The 20990-nt window shown below is 36.2% G+C and overlaps 1 protein-coding gene across 2 annotated transcripts in view; it reads left to right on the plus strand.

Annotated features, from left to right (window-relative positions):
* FSIP2 (fibrous sheath interacting protein 2) overlaps nt 1-17724 on the plus strand; it is an 86425-nt gene extending 68701 nt beyond the window's left edge. For both annotated transcript variants that reach the window (XM_070581637.1, XM_070581638.1), the window contains 5 exons: nt 157-257; nt 7667-7713; nt 10833-10876; nt 14354-14423; nt 17523-17724. In XM_070581637.1, the coding sequence (XP_070437738.1) occupies nt 157-257; nt 7667-7713; nt 10833-10876; nt 14354-14423; nt 17523-17659 (399 nt within the window). In that variant the 3' untranslated portion in view covers nt 17660-17724. The remainder of the gene's footprint in view (nt 1-156; nt 258-7666; nt 7714-10832; nt 10877-14353; nt 14424-17522) is intronic.
* Nucleotides 17725-20990: the final 3266 nt, after the last annotated feature.

A 20990-nucleotide genomic window follows, 5' to 3' on the forward strand; every position in this document is an offset into this window, starting at 1 on the left:
GCACCACGAGGCCAGCCCCAGGGTTCATTCATCTTTTAAGTAATCTCTAAAACTTTTTCTCAGTGTAATGTAAATTAGACTGCATAATATGCCAATAATGTGAGAAAGTACATATCAAACTCTACTTTATGTAATACTTGGTTTGCACTTTTCCAGAAAGAAGAAAAGACTCTTATTACTGAACCAACACACTACCTCATACACAGAATTATGAGTTCATCTTCATACAACCAAGAAGATTTCATTTCATATGCCGGGTACATAAAATTAAAGCAATATGAAAATAGAAATCTGAGATGAAAGTAATGCTAATGGGAAGAATGGGTCCCTGGTAAAACTATGATTGGGCAAGTATTCAGCCATAGGCCTTCCCTCACTCCTTCTTATTCTTTCCTCCTTTAGCTCCCCACTGTGGACACGTAGGTCTCCCCTTTCTACCTGATCCACCATTTCTAGTTACCTGGCCTCTACATCCTTTCTAGTATAGCAGTGTCTTGGATCAAGAATTTGCCAGTGTGTTTTGTTTCTGGTTGTTTTTTTTTTTTCTTTTTTGACCTGGGAGATACGTACTAGGTCACAATAGTATCTGCACTATCAGCCCAAAGCATTCCTGCTCAATTCTAAATAGTTAAATGTTCCAGTGTGTATAACTGCCTATAACAAGAATCCAAAGGTTGGTGGCTAGCATAGGGGAACGGGGGTAGGAGGAAGGTGAAAAGGCTGATTAGGCGTGTGAGTAGTGATGGATTATAATTAGCCTTTGGGTGGTGAATATGATGTAATCTACACAGAAATTAAAATATAAGGATGTACACCTGAAAATTATATAACGTTATAAACCAATGTTACCACAATAAAATAAATTAAAAAATAAAAGTAAGAATCAAAAGAAAGAAGGAAACAGTATAAGTTGGAGCATTCAGAGATGAATTCTAGAAAGCAGTGGAGTTTTATGTGGATCTGTAAGGATGAATAGCATCTACAGGAGGAAATGATAATCCAAGTTTGGATGACTGTAGAAGCAAAGTCTCGACTGTGTGGCATTTATAGAGAAAAAAGAGAACAAAGTACACTGTACACTTGAAATTAATTAATAGCTATATCTAGAATAGTTAAAACTTGTCTAAAATTATTCTTAAGTTTATAGAAATATTCAGAACTTCGCAGAGGTAGTATTTTCTATTGTGGGAGAAGTAATGGGTGTAAGGAGAAAAATCTACTTGGTGACATTTTTTTCCCACATAGCAAAATGAAATTGTTTCTTTTTGACAATGACACTGACACTATTTTGGGACATCCCTTCCTGGCCCATTATTGCCTTTTTTTCCTGCATAATGGTTATTTTAACATACTTAATTAGTAATACAGGCACCTCTCTCTTGTTTTTATCAATGATGAAGACAAAGAGTACAAATAATACCAAATAAAAGCCAATCTAGAGCAAGATGGCAGACCGTGAAATTAGCATGCCTTGTTTCCCCAGGGAAACCAAAAGTAAAGAACTACAGACTGATAAAACAACTTTATAGGAGCTCTGCAAACCAGTCAAATATCTGCAGCAACCAAGTAAATGCCCAATCAAGGAAAAGCCACATTCAAGATGGTAGGAAATGCCAGATTTTTACTTGCCCTTGCCAAACTCTCTCTGCAACATGATGTGGCACAGCTGGGAAGCAATGGCCCAATTCCTGGTTCCCTCTTTTGGGATGGGACTTGTTTGCATTGTTCTCACCTATCTGTGTGATGCCTGAGGGAATGTTTTCTGTCTCACCTGAATAGGAGCTCAGATTGGGAATGGTGGCATAGATTGGATCTAAGCCACAGAAAGCAGTTGATGGGTGCCACAGTACATGAAAATCACAGGGCACTACAGATGCACAAATACATGAGGGCAAGAGATTATAGGCAGAGGAATACAATAGAACATCTAAGGCCCTGAGAAGAAGCATGATGAAATTCTTGGGAAATAAAACATTTAAAAGCAGATCAGGAAAATTGAAGAAAGGAAAAAAAACACACACATAGACCCAGAAGGATGTATGCCCAGAAAAGACTTAAGAACGCATGGCTCTACCTCAGACTGTTCCCAAGGCCCAAAGTCCCACTAATTAATGAATGGCTTCCACACCAATCTCCAAAAACTGGGGGAGGTAGCTGTTTCTTCAGATGTCTAAATTTCAACATAAGATCACAATGCATACAAAGAAACATGGAAATAGAGCCCACTTAAAGAAACAAAATCTTTAGAATGTGTCCACAAAGAAGTATACCAATTGGACATACATGACAAAGACTTTAAAAAGAGTCTCAAGTTTGTTCAAAAGCTATCAGAAGACACAGAGAAAAAACTAAAGGAAATCAGGGGAAAAGTATATGAGCAAAGTGAGAATAAAAACAAAGAGATATAAAGGAGCTGGAAAATATAATAACTGAACTGAAAAATTCACAAGATGGGTTCACAAGCAGACTCAATAAGACAGAAGAAAGTATTAATGAACTTGAACAGAAGTCATTTGAAATTATTGAGTTTGAGGAGTAAAGAAAAATGACTGAAAATGAAGTGAACAGAGCCTGAGGGACTTATGAGATACCAAGTGAACCAATATATGCATCATAGGAGTTCCAGAAGAGAGAGAAAGAGGCAGGGAGATTATTAGAGGAAATAATGGCTAAAACCTCCCCAAATTTGAAAAAAAAAAAAGCATGAATATATAAATATAATAAGCTTAATGAATTCCAAGTAGTGTAGACGCACACAGACCACACCGAGATATAATCAAACTGTCAAAAGACAAAGACAAAAGGAGAGTCTTGAAAGCAGCAAGAGAGAGGTAACTTGTCATGTACAAGAGATCTCCATAAAACTATAAGAGAAATTTTCAAAAGAAATCTCACAGGCTGGAAGGCAGTGCATGATATATTTAAAGGGTTAAAAGAAAGAAAACTGTTAAGTGAGAACTCTATAACCAGCAAAAATACCTTACAATAATGAGAGAGAAATCAGGACATTCTAAGACAAAAAACAATAAAAGGCTGAGGAAATTTATTACCACTAGACATAGCCTACAAGAAATGCTAAAAGAAGTCCATTAAGTTGAAACCAAAGGATACAAAACAGTAACTCAAAGCCATATGAAATTATAAAGTTCTCTAGTAAAGTTAAATACATGAACAAATATAAAAACCAGTATTATAATTTTGGTTCATAGCTCTACTTTTTACTTTCTACAGTATTTAAAAGACAAATGCATAAAAAAGTAATTACAAACCTATGCTGATGGGTACAGAATATGTAACTATGTAATTTGGGACATTGATAACATAGAGGGGATGAGGGTTGATCTATAAAGATTTGCATGCAGTTGAAGTTATAAGTTTAAGAGAATGTCTTGACTTTAGGATGTTCTATGTGATCCCTGTGGTAACAACAAAGAAAATATCTATAGAATGAATACACATATAAGGAAATGAAAAGAGAATCAAAATGTGTCTCTGCAAAACATCAACTGTTACAAAGGAAGGCTGTAGTGGAGGAGATGAGGGATTAAAAAAGCTATAGAACACACATAAAACAACAAAATGGCAGAAGTAATTGCTTCCCTATCAGTAATTACTTTAAATGTAAATAGATTAGAAATTCCAATTAAAAGACAGAGATTGACAGAATGGATTTAAAAAACAGGATCTAACTATATTTTGTGTATAAGAGACTCACTTTAGATATAAGGACACACACAGGTTGAAAGTGGAAGGATGGGAAAAGATATCCCATGCAAATAGAAACCAAAAGAAAGCAGGGGTAGTTATACTAATATCAAACAAAATAGATTAGTGAAAAACTGTTACAAGAGACAAAGAACATTATATAATGAGAAAAGGGTCAATTTCCCAAGATATGACAATTATAAACATATATGCACCAAAATACATGAAGCAAACATTGACAAAATTGAAGAGAGAAATAGACAGCTCTACAATAATAGTAGGGGACTTCAATAGATTACTTTCAATAGTGGATAAAACAACGAGACAGAATATCTGGAGGACTTAAACAAGAGTATAGACCACTTGTACCTAACAGACATATACAGAACACTCCAACCAATAACAGCAGAAAACATATTTTTCTCAAGTGCACATGGAACATTCTCCAGGATAGACCATATATAGATCACATGTAAGTCTTAATATATTTTAATCACAATGAAATGAAATTAAAATTCAATAGCAGAAGAAAAACTGGAAAATTCACAAATATGTGGACATTAACAACACATTCTTAAGCAACCAGTGGGTCAAAGAAGAATTCACAGGGGAAATTAGAAAATATTTGAGACAAATGAAAATGAAAACAAAATACACTAAAACTTATGGGATGCAGCAAAAGTAGTGCTAATAGGGAAATTTATAGCTGTAAATTCTTCATTTAAAAATATTTTATAACAACAACCTAACTTTACAGCTTAAAGAACTAGAAAAAGGAAAAAAGGAAACTCAAAACTAACAGAAAGAAGGAGATAAAGATTATAGCAGAAATAAACAAAATGGAGAACAGAAGATAATAGAGAAAATCAGTGAAACCAAGAGTTGCTTCTTCAAAAAGATCAACGAAATCGACAAATTTTTAGCTAGATTGCCTAAGGAAAAAAGAGAAAAGACTCAAATAATTAAAATCACAAGTGAAGGAAGGGACATTGCAACTGATTTTGCAGAAATAAAAGGTATTATAAGAGAGTACTGTGAACATTTATATGCCAACAATTGGATATCCTAGCTGAAATAAATAAACACAATAACCACCAAGAATGAATCGTGAAGGAATAAAAATTATGAACAGACATATTACTAGGAAGGAGATTGAATCAGTATTCAAAAACCTCCTAACAAAGAAAAGCTAAGGATCACATGGTTTCACTGGTGAATTCCAGCAAAAAATTAAAGTCGAATACCAATTCTCATTAAACTCTTCCAAAAATTGAAGAGGAGGGAATATCTCCAAACTCATGAGGGCAGTATTACTTTGATAACAAAGCTAGACAAAGACACTATAAGGAAAGAAAACTACAGACTAATATCCCTGATGAATATTCATGCAAAAATTTTCAACAAAATACTAGCAGACAGAATTCAACAGCACATTAAAAAGACTAAGTGGGATTTATCCCAGGAATACAAGGGAAGTACAACATATGAAAATAAGCCCATGTAATACAACACATTAACAGAATAAAGGAAAAAAAATCACACACACACACATTCTCATCTAAATTGATGCAAATAAACCATTTGACAAAACCCAATACCTTTTCATGATAGTAACACTTAAACTAGGAATAGAAGGAAATTACCTCAAAATAATAAAACCATAAATAGAAAACTTACAACTAACATCCTCCTCAGGGTAAAAGCCTGAAGGATTTTCCTCTAAGATGAGGAACAAGACAATAGTGCCCACTCTCATCACTTCTATTCAACATAGTTCCAAAAGTCCTAGCCAAAGCAATTAGGCAAGAAATGAAAGCCATCTAAATTGGAAGAAAAAAGGTAAAAGGATCTCTGTTAACAGATGGCATTATCGTATAGGTAGAAAACTCTAAAGATTCCACATAAAAAAGAAAACTTTTAGGATTAATAAATGAATTCATTGAAGTTGCTGGATACAAAATCAACATGGAGAAATCAGTTGCATTTCTATACACTAACAATGAACAATCCAAAAGGAAAGTAAGAAAAAAACTTTGATTTGCACTAGTATCCAACAGAATAAAATACTTAGGAATAAACTTAACCAGGAGGCAATAGACTTGTACATTGAAAACTACAAGACATTCCTGAAGGAAATTAAAGAAGACACAAATTAATGAAAAGACATCCCGTGTTCATGGATTGGAAGACTTATTGTCAAAATGTCAATACTACCCAAAGTATTCTACAGATTAAATGCAATCCTATAAAAATAAGGAAAACATTTTTTCAGAAATAGAAAAAAAATTCATTCTAAAATTTAGATGGTATCTCAAAGGACTCCTAAAAGCCACAATCATCTTGAAAAGCAATAACAAAGTTGGACTTCCTCATTTCAAACTTACTACAAAGCTATAGTAACCAAAAGAGTATAGTACTGACATAAAGACAGACATGCAGACCAATGGAATAGAATAGAAAGCCCAGAAACAAATCCTTCATAGATGGTCAAATGATTTTTGATAAGCATGCCAAGGCCATTTGATGGAGAAAGAACAGTCTTTTCAACAAATGTTGTTGGGAAAACTAGATAACCATGCACAAAAACACTGAAGTTAGACCCTTACCTTATACCATATGTAAAAATTTACTCAAAATAGATCAAAGACATAAATAAAACTGTAGAACTCTTATGAGAAAACATAGGGGGAAAGCCTCATGACATTGGACCTAGCAGTAATTTCTTGGATATGACACTGAAAGCATAAGCAACAAAAGGAAAATTAGATAAATTGGACTTCACCAAAATTAAAAACTTCTGTGCTTCAAAGGACAGAGTGAAAAGTTAACCCATAGACTAGGAGAAAATATTTGCAAATCATATATCTGATAAGGGATTACTATCCAGAATAGACAAGGAACTCCTGTAATTCAACAATAACAAAAACCAAACAACCTGATTAAAAATTGAGCAAAGGATTGAATAGACATTCCTCCAAAGAAGATATACAAATGGGAAATAAGCACGTGAAAAGATGCTCAACATCACTAGTCATTAGGGAAATGCAAATCAAAACCACGAGATGCCATTTCAGACCTCTTATGACAGCTATTATAAAAAAAAATCAGAAAATAACAAATGTCAACAAGAATGTGAAGAAATTGGAACCCTTGTACATTGCTGTTGAGAATTTAAAATGGTACAATTGTTAGGGAAAATAGTATGACAGTTTCTCAAAAAGTTAAACGTAGACTTACCTTATGATCCAGCAATTCTTCTTCTGGGTTACATACCCAGAAGAATTGAACACAGGGATGTGAACAGATATTTATACACTCATGTTCATGCCAAATGTTCAATAACCAAATGGTGGAAGCAGTCTAAGAGTCCACTGATGGATAAATGGGTAAACAAAATGTGCTATATGCACTCAATTGAATACTATTCAGCCTTAGGAAGGAAAATCTGACACATGCTACAACATTTATGAACCTTGAAGATATTATGCTAAGTGAAATAAGTCAGTCACAAAAGGGCAAATAGTACATGATTTCCACTTATATTATATTAGTCAAATTATAGAGACAGAAAGTAGAATAGTAGCTCCAGGGGATAGAGAGAGACAGAAATGGGGTGTTAATATTTAAGGGGTACAGAGTTTCACTTGGGAAAGATAAAAAACTTCTGGAGATGGATGGTGGTGATGATTGCACAACATTGTGAGTGTACTCAAGCATAGAACTATACACTAAAAAATGGCTAATATGGTAAACTTTCTGTTATGTATATCTAACCCGAATTTTAAAAGTGGAAAAAACCCAGTTTAGAAATCACTTTCATTTGATTTGGAAACTCTGTAATATACTATTCCAGGGTTACTTCCATATGAAGAATGATTGACAGATTGTTCTTTTGCTTAACCAGTAATTTCTTCATTCATTAAATACACAGAAGTAAAATGTTCTTTTTCTTTTGTTTTAGTGAAACTGAAGCTTGTACCCCAGATACAAGTGCTAAAATATTAGAAGGTTAGATTTATTATTTTTCTTAATTTAAATTAGAAAGTATTCTAAAGGAGACTTTGTTTACTGTTTATCATGATGAATTTTTTACTTATCAAACCTGAGGTTGATACTGTTTTTTTGTTTCCTGTGAGCTTACCTACTTTTGGAAAATGATGCCTTGTCTGAATTACCACTAAGATTTTATTAATGATTTTGGTCAAGAATATGGTATGATATTATGAATTTATATTTACCATGTTCCTGTGAGAAATAACCACAAAATTAGGGTGTATGATAGTTTCTATCTGAGCAAGAACCCATGATAGTAGCATTTGACAATTTATTTGAGAGGTTATCCTGCCTTTATGCTTAGCCCTAACAAAATGTACCCAAAAAAAACTTTTAGAGCTAATTTTTTTTGCTAACATTAAAATCTGCACCTCACTTTCTTTTTTTCTTATCTCTATTAGCACTGACTCCTTAGAACATTTGGAAGACATTTTGGTTCTCTATTTGTTGAAACCTCAGAGGACCAATGTGTTGTAACAATGATAGAGGTAGTGTCGTTTTTACTGTAAAGTAGCCTTGAAACTCAAACCACAGGTTTACCCTGGCTATTTCAAACATAGAACCCACTCAAGCAGTAACTCAAGAAACACATTCTCTCAACTCTCAAGTGGAAATCATTTCCATTAAGATGATTCAAATATCAGTAAGTATGCCAGAATTTATGAATATATCACAACCAGAAGGTATCACAATAATCACTTATATGGAATCATGGGCTGTTAGAGTCAGAAAGAAGCCGCTTAATACCACCTCCCTCATTGTTTACATGAGGAAATTCAAGCGCAGGGTGAGGAAGCGACTTGCCTGAGGTTACTTGGAGTCAGGGGCAAACCCTTGTCTGGATCCAAAGTCTTTTGACCCTGAATTCAGTGCTTCTCTTTTTCCAACTTCGTTGTGATGATCATGCTTAATCCTTGTATTCTTCGGTAATATTGCAGCTATCCAATCATTTATTTATTCATTCATTAAAGATTTACTGAGCATCTCCTTTGTGTTCTAAGATCCCATGGGTGAACAAGGCTAACAAAGTCCTTGATCTCATAAAATTTAATGTTTCTTGGGGTGGAGCATCAAAGAGTAAGGACATAAACAAGATAATTCCAGATATTGATAAGTTCTTCCTTCTCATCTGGGACAAAAGCCAAAGAAATCGCAATAGCTTGCAAAACCCAACATCACCTGGACATCACCCTGGTGCCCTATTACCTCTCTAACCTCCTCTTCTATTCTTTTTCTGGCTCACTCTGCTCCAGCCTCACTGACCTCCTTGATGTTCCTTAAACATTCCAGGTATTCAGGGCCTTTGCACTTGCTGATCCTTGTGTGGTGCTCTTCCCCCTATATCTGCATTGCTCATTCCTCACCTTCAGATCTTTGCTCAAATGTCACCTTCTCTGTGAGGTCTTCTTTGACCACACTTTGAAATTGTAACTTCATTCTCACCATGGCACCACCTATTCCACTTCTTTGCTTATTTTTCTCCCTGGCACTTATTACTATCTAACAGACTGTGTATTTTAATTAATTGCTTTTTCACTATCTCCCTCTAGAATGTAAGTTCCATGAAGATCACAGCTGTATTCCCAAGAACCTAAAACAGGCATATAGTAGGAGGAGGAATTTAGTAAAATAGGAGAGACTATGGGAGTAACTAAGCAGGGGGTAAGGAAGAACACAGGAATTCTGTTTTATGGTTATGTTATGGTTTATTGGTTGTGTTGAGATTGAGGTACCATTAGACATTCAAGTTGAGGTGTCATAAAAGCAATAGGATATTTAAGTCTGGAGTTCAATGGAGAGATCAGAGCTGGACATACACTTAGTTTCATATGGAATATACAATAAAGTCTCAAATATCTTAAATCTGAATATCTGACATCCTCAACTATAAGGAAGTTTTCTGTGACTCTTCATCAAAACAAATTTCCAGTATATCCTGGAAGGTTGATAGCCATTTAACCTAGAAACTTTGAAATGATGGTTGGAATGATAACCCTCGGAGCAAATCCAAATGATGTCAGTCATTTGAAAGCAAAAGTACCTTCAATTATGTGCAATATAGAGTCAGACATCTTAGAAAGATTATCGACCAACAATGAAATCTTATCAATTTTGTCAGATAATTCAAATAATCAGTTTCTCTCATATTTGCATTAATTGATATTTTACTAGTAGTTTTTTTTTCCCCCCAGAACCTACATTGGCCTAAGGATAATTCAGAAAGTAACCACTTGTGTTGGCTCTTGATGATTACCTGTCTATGAAATGCAGAGTTTTTACATATGATAACTCATTGTGTCCTCTTGTGAGACAGGCAGAGGATAATCTCATTCACATTCTACATACTAGGAAACTGAGAGTCACAGAAGTTAGACTCAACTTGCCAGTGTTTACACAGCTCTTAGTATTGAAGCTAAGACTCAAACTCGGGTTTTCTGACTCCTTAGCAGGTTAGCTGGCTCCCTAGTGGTGGTTTTTTGTGAAACTTCTTCCACAGTATCATTTCTACCTCCTGGGGCTGATTTTCTTTTACTGGGAATAAATATTGACCTCTCCTGGAACTTAGGCAACTTGTAGCTCTATAGCAACTCCGCATATTTCCTCCTGGTATTGCCTCAAAATTCTCCTAATTCCCACCAAAGTATTTTCATAAGACCAGCACCTTCCTCTTTGTTCCAATTATGTGCTTTTAATTAGCTATATAAAATCAAAGAGTGTTGGAGCTGGAAAGGCCTTTAGGAATCATCTATAGGGTGACCCCTCATTTTATAGATGAACAAATAGGCCCGTAGATGTTGAATGATTGTGCATAGATGTTTAGCTACTAAGTTCCAGAGTCTGCCTCTCCTAAATGAAGGGCTAAGACATGCCCCAGAATTCCAGGGATCTCACTTCAGTTTTGTTCCCATTGTCTACACACTGTCTATGTGTATATATCTATACATATATAATTAGAATTAATAATTTCTTCTAAATTCTATGAATTTTAGTAAAAAATAGTAAGATCAGGTTTGTGTCAACACTATTCATGCCTCAGAAAAAATACTATTTTTCCTTCCTCCCACCCACAACAGAAAGTTCTCAGGAACAAAAGCCAGAGAATTCAAGCAGTGTTAAGGTAAGTATTTTTCAGTGGCCTCTAATTGGTATGCCTTGGGTGCAGGTGAATCTAGACCAGTTTTCAAGGTCAGATCAGGGACTGGGTGGTATGATTTGAGGGACAACAGGAAGCTTTCCCTATTCACAAATCCTTCATGATCAGATCTCGCCCCCTTGTTGAGATCTGTCCGTGGTACCTGAGAAATCCCTTAATCAAAATTCTCTCCTTAGAGCTATCATTCCTTGCTTAGTGTACAAATGAGCCATTGTTCCTCCCTAGCACCTAAATACAATTCCATTCCTTAAACCTATTGCTGCAGTCTCTGGAGAAAACCCTAGACGGAGTGAGTCACTTGTCTCTGCCCAGGGCAGGTGGACCCAAGTGAGGAGCTTGGTGGAGGCAGGAAGGGAATAGAAGCTTCAAAAATGGAGGAGAGTGGCTTGCAGGAAAGTGACTGCTGATTCCATCTATTTCTCTGCATGAGAAATAATAACTGGTCAAAGGCAGCTTTCCAAAAGGCCCACCTCCTCTCCAGTGTAAACTTAGGAAATTTCCTCTTCCCTAATCCTTATTAGAAAGTTTACAATGAGGACTGAAGCTACAGATTCCCTTCTCTGTTTTTTCACTTTGTTTCTTGTCTCAATTTAATCCCATCTTTAAGCAAGTCTTCTCAATTCCATGCACACACAATCCATCATTTATTCACTTCTCATTGTCAGAGTAATTTTCAGAACCAAATTTTAAAACTCATACTTAAGAAACTTTTGCCACACCTCCAAACATGCTGGGTTAGTTCCTCATGCAAACTAATCCTCATTTATGAATATAAACATATATTTGACAACCTGAGGCTTTATTTAGGCCATACTTTCCAAGTAAAATCATATGGCAATAAAGGGGAGACACTGAATCTTTAGTCTGAGGACCTGTTGACAAGCCATTCCTTGTGCCATACTGAATTCCTGGCTAATCTGGACCCTTCTGGCTCTTCGTCTTTTCCCTCACTTGATGCTTTTTGCATGGTGAAACTGTGGTTAAACTTGTTATCCAGTCCAGTCTCAAGTAAGGTGGAATAAGCACATTCCACTCTGTTATCACTCACTGATTAAAACTATAAACTTTGGACAACCACCCAGGATTCTGAAAAACAAATAATAGGAGTTTGAGGGGAGGAATCCAATAATACAATATGAATGCAACCAATACAATATGAGTTTCCTGAGGTTTTTCCTCCCATGTCTTCTAGCTTAGCTTCAGGGCAGTTCAAATCCTGGAATTACAGTCACGTGCTGCATAACGACATCTCAGTCAGGAATGGACTGAAGATATGACAAAGGCCCCCTAGGATTAGCACCATATAGCCTAAGTGTGAAGTAGGCTATACCATCTAGGTTTATATATGTACACTCCATGATGTTCGCACAATGACAAAATCGCCTAAGGATGCATTTCTCAGAACACATCCATGTCATTAAGCAACTGACTGTACATAAAGGGAATGGACAGCATAGAGCTCCGAGAGAAACCATTGCTGTCTTACCAGAATTAGAAAGAGGTTTCTGTGGAATGGAAAGTGGAGAAGCCACTTTTTTCCCACTTTTTCCCCTCTCTTGGTCTTACCTCGAGGCAATTTTCAGCCATAAAGCTGCATGGCAATAGTAGTAGAGACTGCTGAGACTCTTAAAAATCCTTCTCTCTGATGAGAGGAATTAGGAAAAGGTGTCCGGTAACCTGAAGAATCTTAGGGGGAAACCTGCTACTTTTTTCTCTGCTTTCTCTTGGCACTTTACCCTTGGTGTGGATGTAGTCACTGGATATGTGAGACAGCACACACAGTGAGGTTAGAGCCACAGCATTCTAGCCATAGAAGCAGAAAGGGGGGCTGCTGAGAGTCAGAGACACTGAAAGAAATCACAAAGAGTAGGGACCTCATAAAAGGACCCCCTACAAATCTGTAGTCTTTCCTGAGTTGTGCATGCATGGAACTGACCTGAAGTTTATAGACAAAAGGCTTTAAGAATTTGAACTATAGCCTTAATACTGGTGCACACACACAGGGATACCAAAAAATACTGCCAAGATTTTGAAACTGAATTTACACTGGAACTCCAGTCATAGAAGGCAGGATAGGATGTATGGTCTGAACCTAAGTGGGTTAATTATCTACTTAAACAAACAAAAAAGCAGCCTTCTCCAAGGGATTTTAAGAATTCTTAGAATCTCATAAATTGTTTTAAATGCCCAAAATACAATCCAAAATTACTCAACACACAAAGAACTAATACAATGTCTGCAACTTTTAAGGGAAAGGACATGAGATGCCAACTCCAACATAGCCAAGATTTTGAAATTTTCAGGCAAAAACTTTAAAGCAATGATTATAACTATTTTCCATGAAGTAATGGCAAATACTCTTGAATCTAATGGAAAGATAGATGTTCTCAGCAGAACTTAAGTATATTTACTCCTCTGGCACATAGTAGCACCTGCTTTCTTTTAGATTAGAGATTTTCAACTCTAATTTTCATTCATTAGAGTCATATGGGCATTCTTAAAAAACAAAAAATCAATATCTGCCCCAACCTCAGGGATTTCAGTTCAACCGGTTTGGGACCCAGGGATTCATATTTTAAAAAAAATCCACAGATACTCTATTGTGCAGCCAGTGGTGAGAATCAGTTGCTTTAGATAGTCTCTGCTCCATTTTATTCCTCAGATGTCCTGTTTGAAACATCTTAATTCATAAGATACCTCAAGTCCTCTAGGAGGAACTATGCTAAAACCCTTATAATGATATCTGGTGGCGTCTACGTAATCTATACACAACAGATTTTATGTTGTATGTGTTTAGGATTTATTTCATTGATTTTCACTTCCTTTTTTAATTGCTAGCATTATAGCACAGTTACAGTAAATCCCAGCTACCTGTCTCAGACAGTTTTATGCCTTTCTGGGAAAATTGCTGCCTCTGCATTCAAAGAGGTAATAAAGGCCTACAGAGCAAAGCCAGTCTTTGAGCCATGTTCCCTGCCCTACCAGGACCACACAGCTTATTGCTCCAGAACCCAAAATGACTAAGATTTCCATAAATGGAAATTGGAATTGTGTTGTGAAAGTCCATTTTCCTTCTCTCCTTGTCATTATATCTTGTATCAGAAAATAATTTATATAACTTACTACATATTCCAATTCAGCCAAAGGAGGGAGGGGGCAGACAGAGCTCATATTTTCTGTGACTTAAGATGCCTGAACCTTTGATCATAATTTAATGATAGTCTAGGCCCATATCTATGACAAGGATCAATCCTTGGTGTTAAAATTGGCAAAAATTATGAGCCTGAGCCTCAGAATAATTCTTGGAGACTGCAGAGCACAGATATTATTTATTGGAAGATACTACAATGGTTGTACTACATCTCCTGAGGATTTCTAGGTATCCATAATATGTAGTGTACAACAAAAGTCTAAGTGAAGTACTTTGCTTTGTCTTGGCAGTTTATCACCATCTTTGAAGGAAACAAGCATATTCCTGGCAGTGGGCATCCCTCAAAAGAAGTCATTTCAGGTACAAAATATACTATCCTTTTAACAACTAGTATAATAAATCTCTCAATTACATCATTTTGAATTTAGAATTTTTGACCATTTACCCTCCTGGAATGAGTGGCTACTCCCTTGCAGTTTTTACACCTATTATCATTATGAGATTGAAACGATATTCTTACTATTTATATATATATAGCAATTGCAGTTTATTATGCAGTTCTCTTATGTTAACCTCAAACCAAAGGGGTACTAGGTAGTGGAACTAATATTTATTAGGTGCCAGCTATCCTCATTAAAGAGGCAAGTGAGATGGGCCAGGCGGTGGCATAGTGGGTATGTTCACACACTCTGCTTCAGTGGCCCAGGGTTCTCCAGTTCAGATCCCAGGCTTGGACCTATGCACTGCTTATCAAGCCATGCTGTGGCAGGCATACCACATATAAAATAGAGGAAGTTGGGCACAGATGTTAGCTCAGGGCCTATTTTCCTCAACAAAAAGAGGAGAATTGGTGGCGGATGTTAGCTCAGGGTTAATCTTCCTCAAAAAAAAAAAAAGAAAAGAGGAAAGTGAGAGTCATTGAGAAGGAAAGTGAGAGTAGGTTACTGAAGGTCACCCCACAGCTAGTAAGCTGCAAAGCTGCATTCAGACACAGATCTGCCTGACTTTAAAGTCTAAGCTCATTCAATGTGACGGTAGTTCACACACTGAAATGTTCACAGGAAACAAGTAGATATATAAACAAGAGCAGTAGGTTGAACGGGTCTGTGGCTCACTGGAGATGGCATGTCCCATCTAAAGGAGCAAGCTGCTACTCAGGGCCAATCATTGGCATGCTGGATTGTTGCCACGTCTTCCAATTCAGGTCTTTCCATTTTCAAAAGAAGCTGGAAATGGAAGTTTTATGTAAAAAATCAGGACTTTTAAATTTTATCCAATAATTCAGAGCTTTTGTGAAACACTTTGTGGACAAAACAAAACTTGTTCACATCCCCTACATTATACTATTCTCCTGCAAATCTTAAAGCCCCAATTTACAAAAGACAGAATGGAGGTAAATAACTGCCTGAGGTTACACAGTTAACAAATGGAGAGCTTTTAGGGTTTGAAAACAGGTCTTCTGACATTGATCCCACATTCTTTCTTCCCTCCACACTATGGTTCCATATAGTTGCCATTGCATCCCAGAATGAAGTCCACATTGGGTAAATGACCAAAGATAGCCTTTAGGTTTGCCGTGAAAAGAGCTATAACTGATAAAGGCAAGAGCTCACTATTCTCTCTGGGGATGAGCTTCATTTGTGCCATTAACCTAGGACACCAGGCACCCATCAGTCATGAAGGAGATGCAGGAATCTAATAGTGAATGCAGATTTGGGACGGTTTTCTCAATGTGTTACCAGGAACTGCTTTGCATTAGAACTACCCGGGATGCTATCCTTTTTCTTTTTTCCCCTGAGGAAGATTAGCCCTGAGCTAACATCTGTGCCAGTCTTCCTCTATTTTCTATGTGGGTTGCTGCCACAGCATGCCTGATGAGTGGAGTAGGTCCACGACTGGGATCTGAACCCACGAAGCTGGGCCAGCGAAGTGGAGTGTGCTGAACTTAACTACTTGGCCACAGGGCTGGCCCCCACAGGATGCTTTTTAACGACACAAATTCCTGAACCCTCTCCAGACTGACTAAGTTAGCATCTCTGAGTAATGGTGCCCAGGAATCTGTATTTTTAATAGGACCAACAAGTTTCAAGAACAGAAAAGCTTTTTTGTCTCTCCACTGAGAATTTCAGAAGTCTTGCAACAATGCTTCAATCATGTTAGTAAAATTTTTATCTTACTCTTCAGAATGTACATCTTTCTCTTTCTTCCATCCTTTTGTCTCATCTGCTGCAGATTTTGGCTTTTTCCATTTTAATTCTTAGGTCATTTAAAAAATAATTACACAATGGCTGGCCCTGTGGCATAGTGGCTAAGTTCGCACACTCAGCTTCAGCAGCTTGGGGTCCACAGGTTTGGATCCCAGGTGCAGACCTACACACCACTCATCAAGCCATGCTGTGGCAGCATCCCACATACAAAATAGAGGAAGATTGGCACAGATGTTAGCTCAGGGACAGTCTTCCTCAAGCAAAGAAGAGGAAGACTGGCACCAGATGCTAGCTCAGGGCCAATCTTCCTCAGCAAAAAACACACACACAAAAACCAAAACAACACAAAACAAAATAATTGCACAGTAAAATACCTAAGCATACTTTTTCTCTTAGTGTTAACCATAGAATATTATCTTTCTTGAACAGAAAAATCTAAGTAACTACAAAAGGTATAGTCATGAACTTTGGTGTCTGATGGAATTAAGAAAATATGGGCTTTTACTGTCATGTGTATTTTCATGTCCTATCACATCCTATCATAAAGTTTCAGAAAAGTACATAAATTCTCACTTCTGTCCTCACATGTAAAATAATCATTTTGTTAAATTAAAATATGATATTCTCTAAGAGCCCATGTGCTGAATAAGTGGTGTAGAAAAATGAATCCAAAAGGAAACTCTTGTCTGTACAGTCTTATCTCATAAAAAAGAAAATTCTTGAAGTTAGTCAACTGAAAACTTACCCCATGTAGGTGAGAAATTATAGCAGTTTTAGTGCGCTTCTGCATTCACTTGAGCCCTCTGAAATAGACACCGTCATGGTATAGAGTTGAAAGTTACTTTCCCATGTGAGTTTAGCTCATCAGGCTTTTTCAGAGTTTTCTGCTAGAAAAGGAAAGGCATTCTGGCACACGTAAGTAGAGAAACATCAGAGCGCAGTCAGTATAATGATGCCATGAAAGTCAGAAAACCTGGACTCTATACCCAGCCACTTTCTACCCATGTGACCTTAGACGAGGTATTTGACCTCGCCAAGATTCATGTCCAGAAATGAAGATACCACTCTTCCTTTTTCCTTCACACGAGTGTTGGAAGGATCAAATAAAAGAATCTTTGTGAATGTTCTTTAAATCCCATGAAGTATTTTATAAATGTCAATTTGTGAAGTCTAAATCATCGGTGCTGCAGCATAATTGCCTCAATTAAAATGTCTAATAAATATCCATATTACATTTTTGCTTTGTCCACAGATACTCCCAAGCCCACTTTTTCCAAACCAGGATCTAAAATGCTAGAGAAGGTATCTTCAGCTCTGTCAAAGGTGTTTTCTAGAACTGGCACCAGTACTTCCAAATCTTCCTCACCACCTCACCAGGACGAGCACTGAAGCTTCCATACCTGATATAACTGTGCTTACTTCCCTTAGGAAATAAAATGGCTTTTGAAGCATAACATAGTGTCCTATATTATCATTCATATAATACTGAGCAAAAAATTAAGAGCAAAAGAAAGTATAATAGGAACCTGGGTGAAAGAAGGGTCTGATAAATGCTTTTGATAAGCATTCTAGCATGAGAAGATGCTGAGTGCTAGGATTGCCTGCGTGCCATGAGGAGAAAGAGACAAAAAGTGTACCTGGCAGACCACTCAGCCCTCAGGACCCACCAGAAAATGAACTTGAATTTTTGCTGTTAGCATTTTAGAGGATATTATCACCAACATAGATAGCAAATTGAGATGAAATTCAAGCTGAATTTCATGACACAGCTATGAAACTGATTTGTTCACTGTTAAAGGTGTATTCAGATTTTCAACTAAAAATATTTACGCCAGACATAAGAATTCAGTTTTCTCCACCTGCAGATAAAGTTTCATCTGTTTATAAAAAATCTCCCAAGCAAAAAGATCCAAGTATGGATAAGCATCTTCTGGAAGTAAATAGTTACTGTGGATAAAATATTATATGTGCATAAAATGACCACTGTAACTAAAAACTTTCCTTTTCAGATAAGGTATGTTGTGGATAAAATACTACCAATAAATAAATCATTGGTCAGTAAAGTTATTAAGTCCTTTATATAAATATTTTTACGTGAACATAGATAAAGACCATACTTGTAAGGACATAAAAAGTAACGAGGAAAATTTAACAAGATGTATAGCTAGTACAATGATAAATTTTTCAAAATCAGTTAAATTGCTGCTTGTGATATGGATCCAGCTTCAGTATGTTTGACTCCGGAATCTGAAAATCTTCTTTAAAAGATCCAAAATGTGGACCAAACACCAAGAATGTCAATCATCAGCATTATCTGCCCTGATGCTGATTCAAATTTAAGAGATTGTGATATTTTCTCTTCTATCTAAAGTTTTCTTGACAGTAGCCAGGGCTAAAGCAGAAACATCTGAGAAAATTTTGTTTTACAAAATTGGATTTCCTTTACTGAAGTTAGTCAGGTTATGACAGGGTGCTCCAGAGAAAAAGATGTGATTATATAGAATTTTTACATTCCAGTGACATTGAAGTTATTTTATTAGTAATTTAGTCTATTTATAGTAATCTCATAAATTATTTGATCACAAAGATCATACATAATCATGTAACCTTTTCAAAAATGATAGTTGGTGAAGAATGACTGGCAATAGAGTTCAAAACTATTTTCAAGAGAACAAATTCTACCAATGTGCGTAAGTTGACAGCAATGTTGAAAGCATTCTTCAGATGTCATCCAAACCACTGATGTTCCCCAGCCTTAGATATCACATGCTTTTAAACTGCCTTTTAAAATAACAGAATATTTTACTGTAAAATTTTTTATCAAATCTTTTATCCATGTTTTCAAAAGTTCTTAAAGAAATAAGCAAATTTCTAGTGGCTGAAATGCACTCTGATTTTGAAGGCATTCTGGTTCACATACTTATGTAGTTAAAGACAATATATAAGAGTAATATACTCTCTTATATGAGGTTTTATAGTGGGAAAGGAGATTTCCAATTTTTTGCAACTCAAGTACAAGAAGAAGCATCAAGTTCAGAATTAGTTCTTGAAGATCTCAAAATTGTGGGAAAACTGTTTAAAATTATTGATAAATTTAAGTTCTAGGAAAAACTTTAATTCAGAAAAGGTTCTGTGTTAGACATCATGTGTTAAATGAAACTTTGTCCATATATGGCTAATCTAGTGAAAAAAATGCTAAAAGTATCAGATTTTTACTGAAAAAAATGCATATTACGTGATAAAATCTGTAGTAGTTGAAATTTCTAGAAGTAACAATCTTTGAGCTGTTGCTCCTGAAGAATGCCTTTTAAATCTATAAGGCATTGGAATGATTTCTCAGGTTGTTGATTCTCTTTATGTGGTACTAGTCAGAGGTTGGCAAACTTTATATGTGAAGGGCTAGATAGTAAACATCATAGTTTTGCAGGGCATATGATCTCTGTCAAAACTACTCCATTGTGCCTTATGTAGCACAAAAGCAGCCATAGACAAAATATCAACAAATAAATGTGGCTGTGACTCAATAAAAATTTATTTATGAATAGTTAAATTTGAATTTTATTTAACTTTCACATCACAAAATATTATTTTTACTTTTTCCAGTGATTAGAAAGTTATAAAACCTTTCTTGTTTGCAGGCTGGTCAAAAATAGATGGGAAGCCAGATTTATCCCATGGGTGGTAGTTTGCTGACCCCTGTACTATGAAAATTTTGAATCCATAAATTAGTTGAGTATGATATAAAGGGCACATAATATTTCTAAAAACAATTAATTTTACAGGTGAAATTTCAAATTTTATTACAAAAAAATAGTATATAATGTTCAAATAGGAAGAAGGCCCTGGCCACAGACTTCGAAAAATAATTGGCCATGTAAACCCTATGAATAGCAGTAAAGCATTGTCTGATATAGCACCAAAAGGTTAGGGGACGGAGCAAAAAGACTGAGCAGGGTCCCGCTTTGCCGTACACAGGGTCACTAGGAGGCAGAATCAACTCAACGGCCCTATCAACAAAAAGGTTCAAATGTTCTTCTCTTTAGTGATTTGGTTATTGAATATATTGCTGAGACAGAACATGAGCATTCTGCTAAAAAAAAAATGAGTTAGAAAAAGATGAGTTAAATCAAGATTTAATTTAAAGCTGAATTTCTAGTAAAAATTGTTTCTCACCCTGGGAATAGCCAATCAAAATGGATCCAGACATAAGTTCAGAACACTTGGTAGTCATATTTGTAGAAAACTCAACATTAGTCTTCACTGCAGCAAATGGAGTAAGCAGCTCCAAATTTTCATCCCCCTTCAGAAACACTGACAAACAAGCAAAAACTGTCAAAACCAACTTTGTCAGAGCTCTGAAAAACAGTTAAAGGTTTAAAGCAGCTAATTGAACACTGAATCAAGAAAAACGTAACTTCAACATGGTAGCAAAGATTTGTGATCTCGTTACTTGCCCTTGTCCCACCCCCTCCCCAGCACAGTAGCAGTCCTGAAGAAAGAAACTTGCATTCCTAGTGTATGTCCCTGATCTCTGGTTTTGGAGAGAGAAGAGCAGACCTTACTGGAAAATTATTATGTGTATCTGTCCATTCCAAACTGTCTAGGAGCTGCATGAGTGAGTGATGAAGGCCCTTGTCTCTGTTTTACTCTCTGTTTTACCTAACTGGGAACTCGGACCAGAAAAGCAGTGAGCATTGCTCAAAAGAATTGAAAGTCAAAC

Source organism: Equus przewalskii, chromosome 17 (assembly GCF_037783145.1).
Source record: "Equus przewalskii isolate Varuska chromosome 17, EquPr2, whole genome shotgun sequence".
In the NCBI taxonomy this organism is placed as follows: Eukaryota; Metazoa; Chordata; class Mammalia; order Perissodactyla; family Equidae; genus Equus; species Equus przewalskii.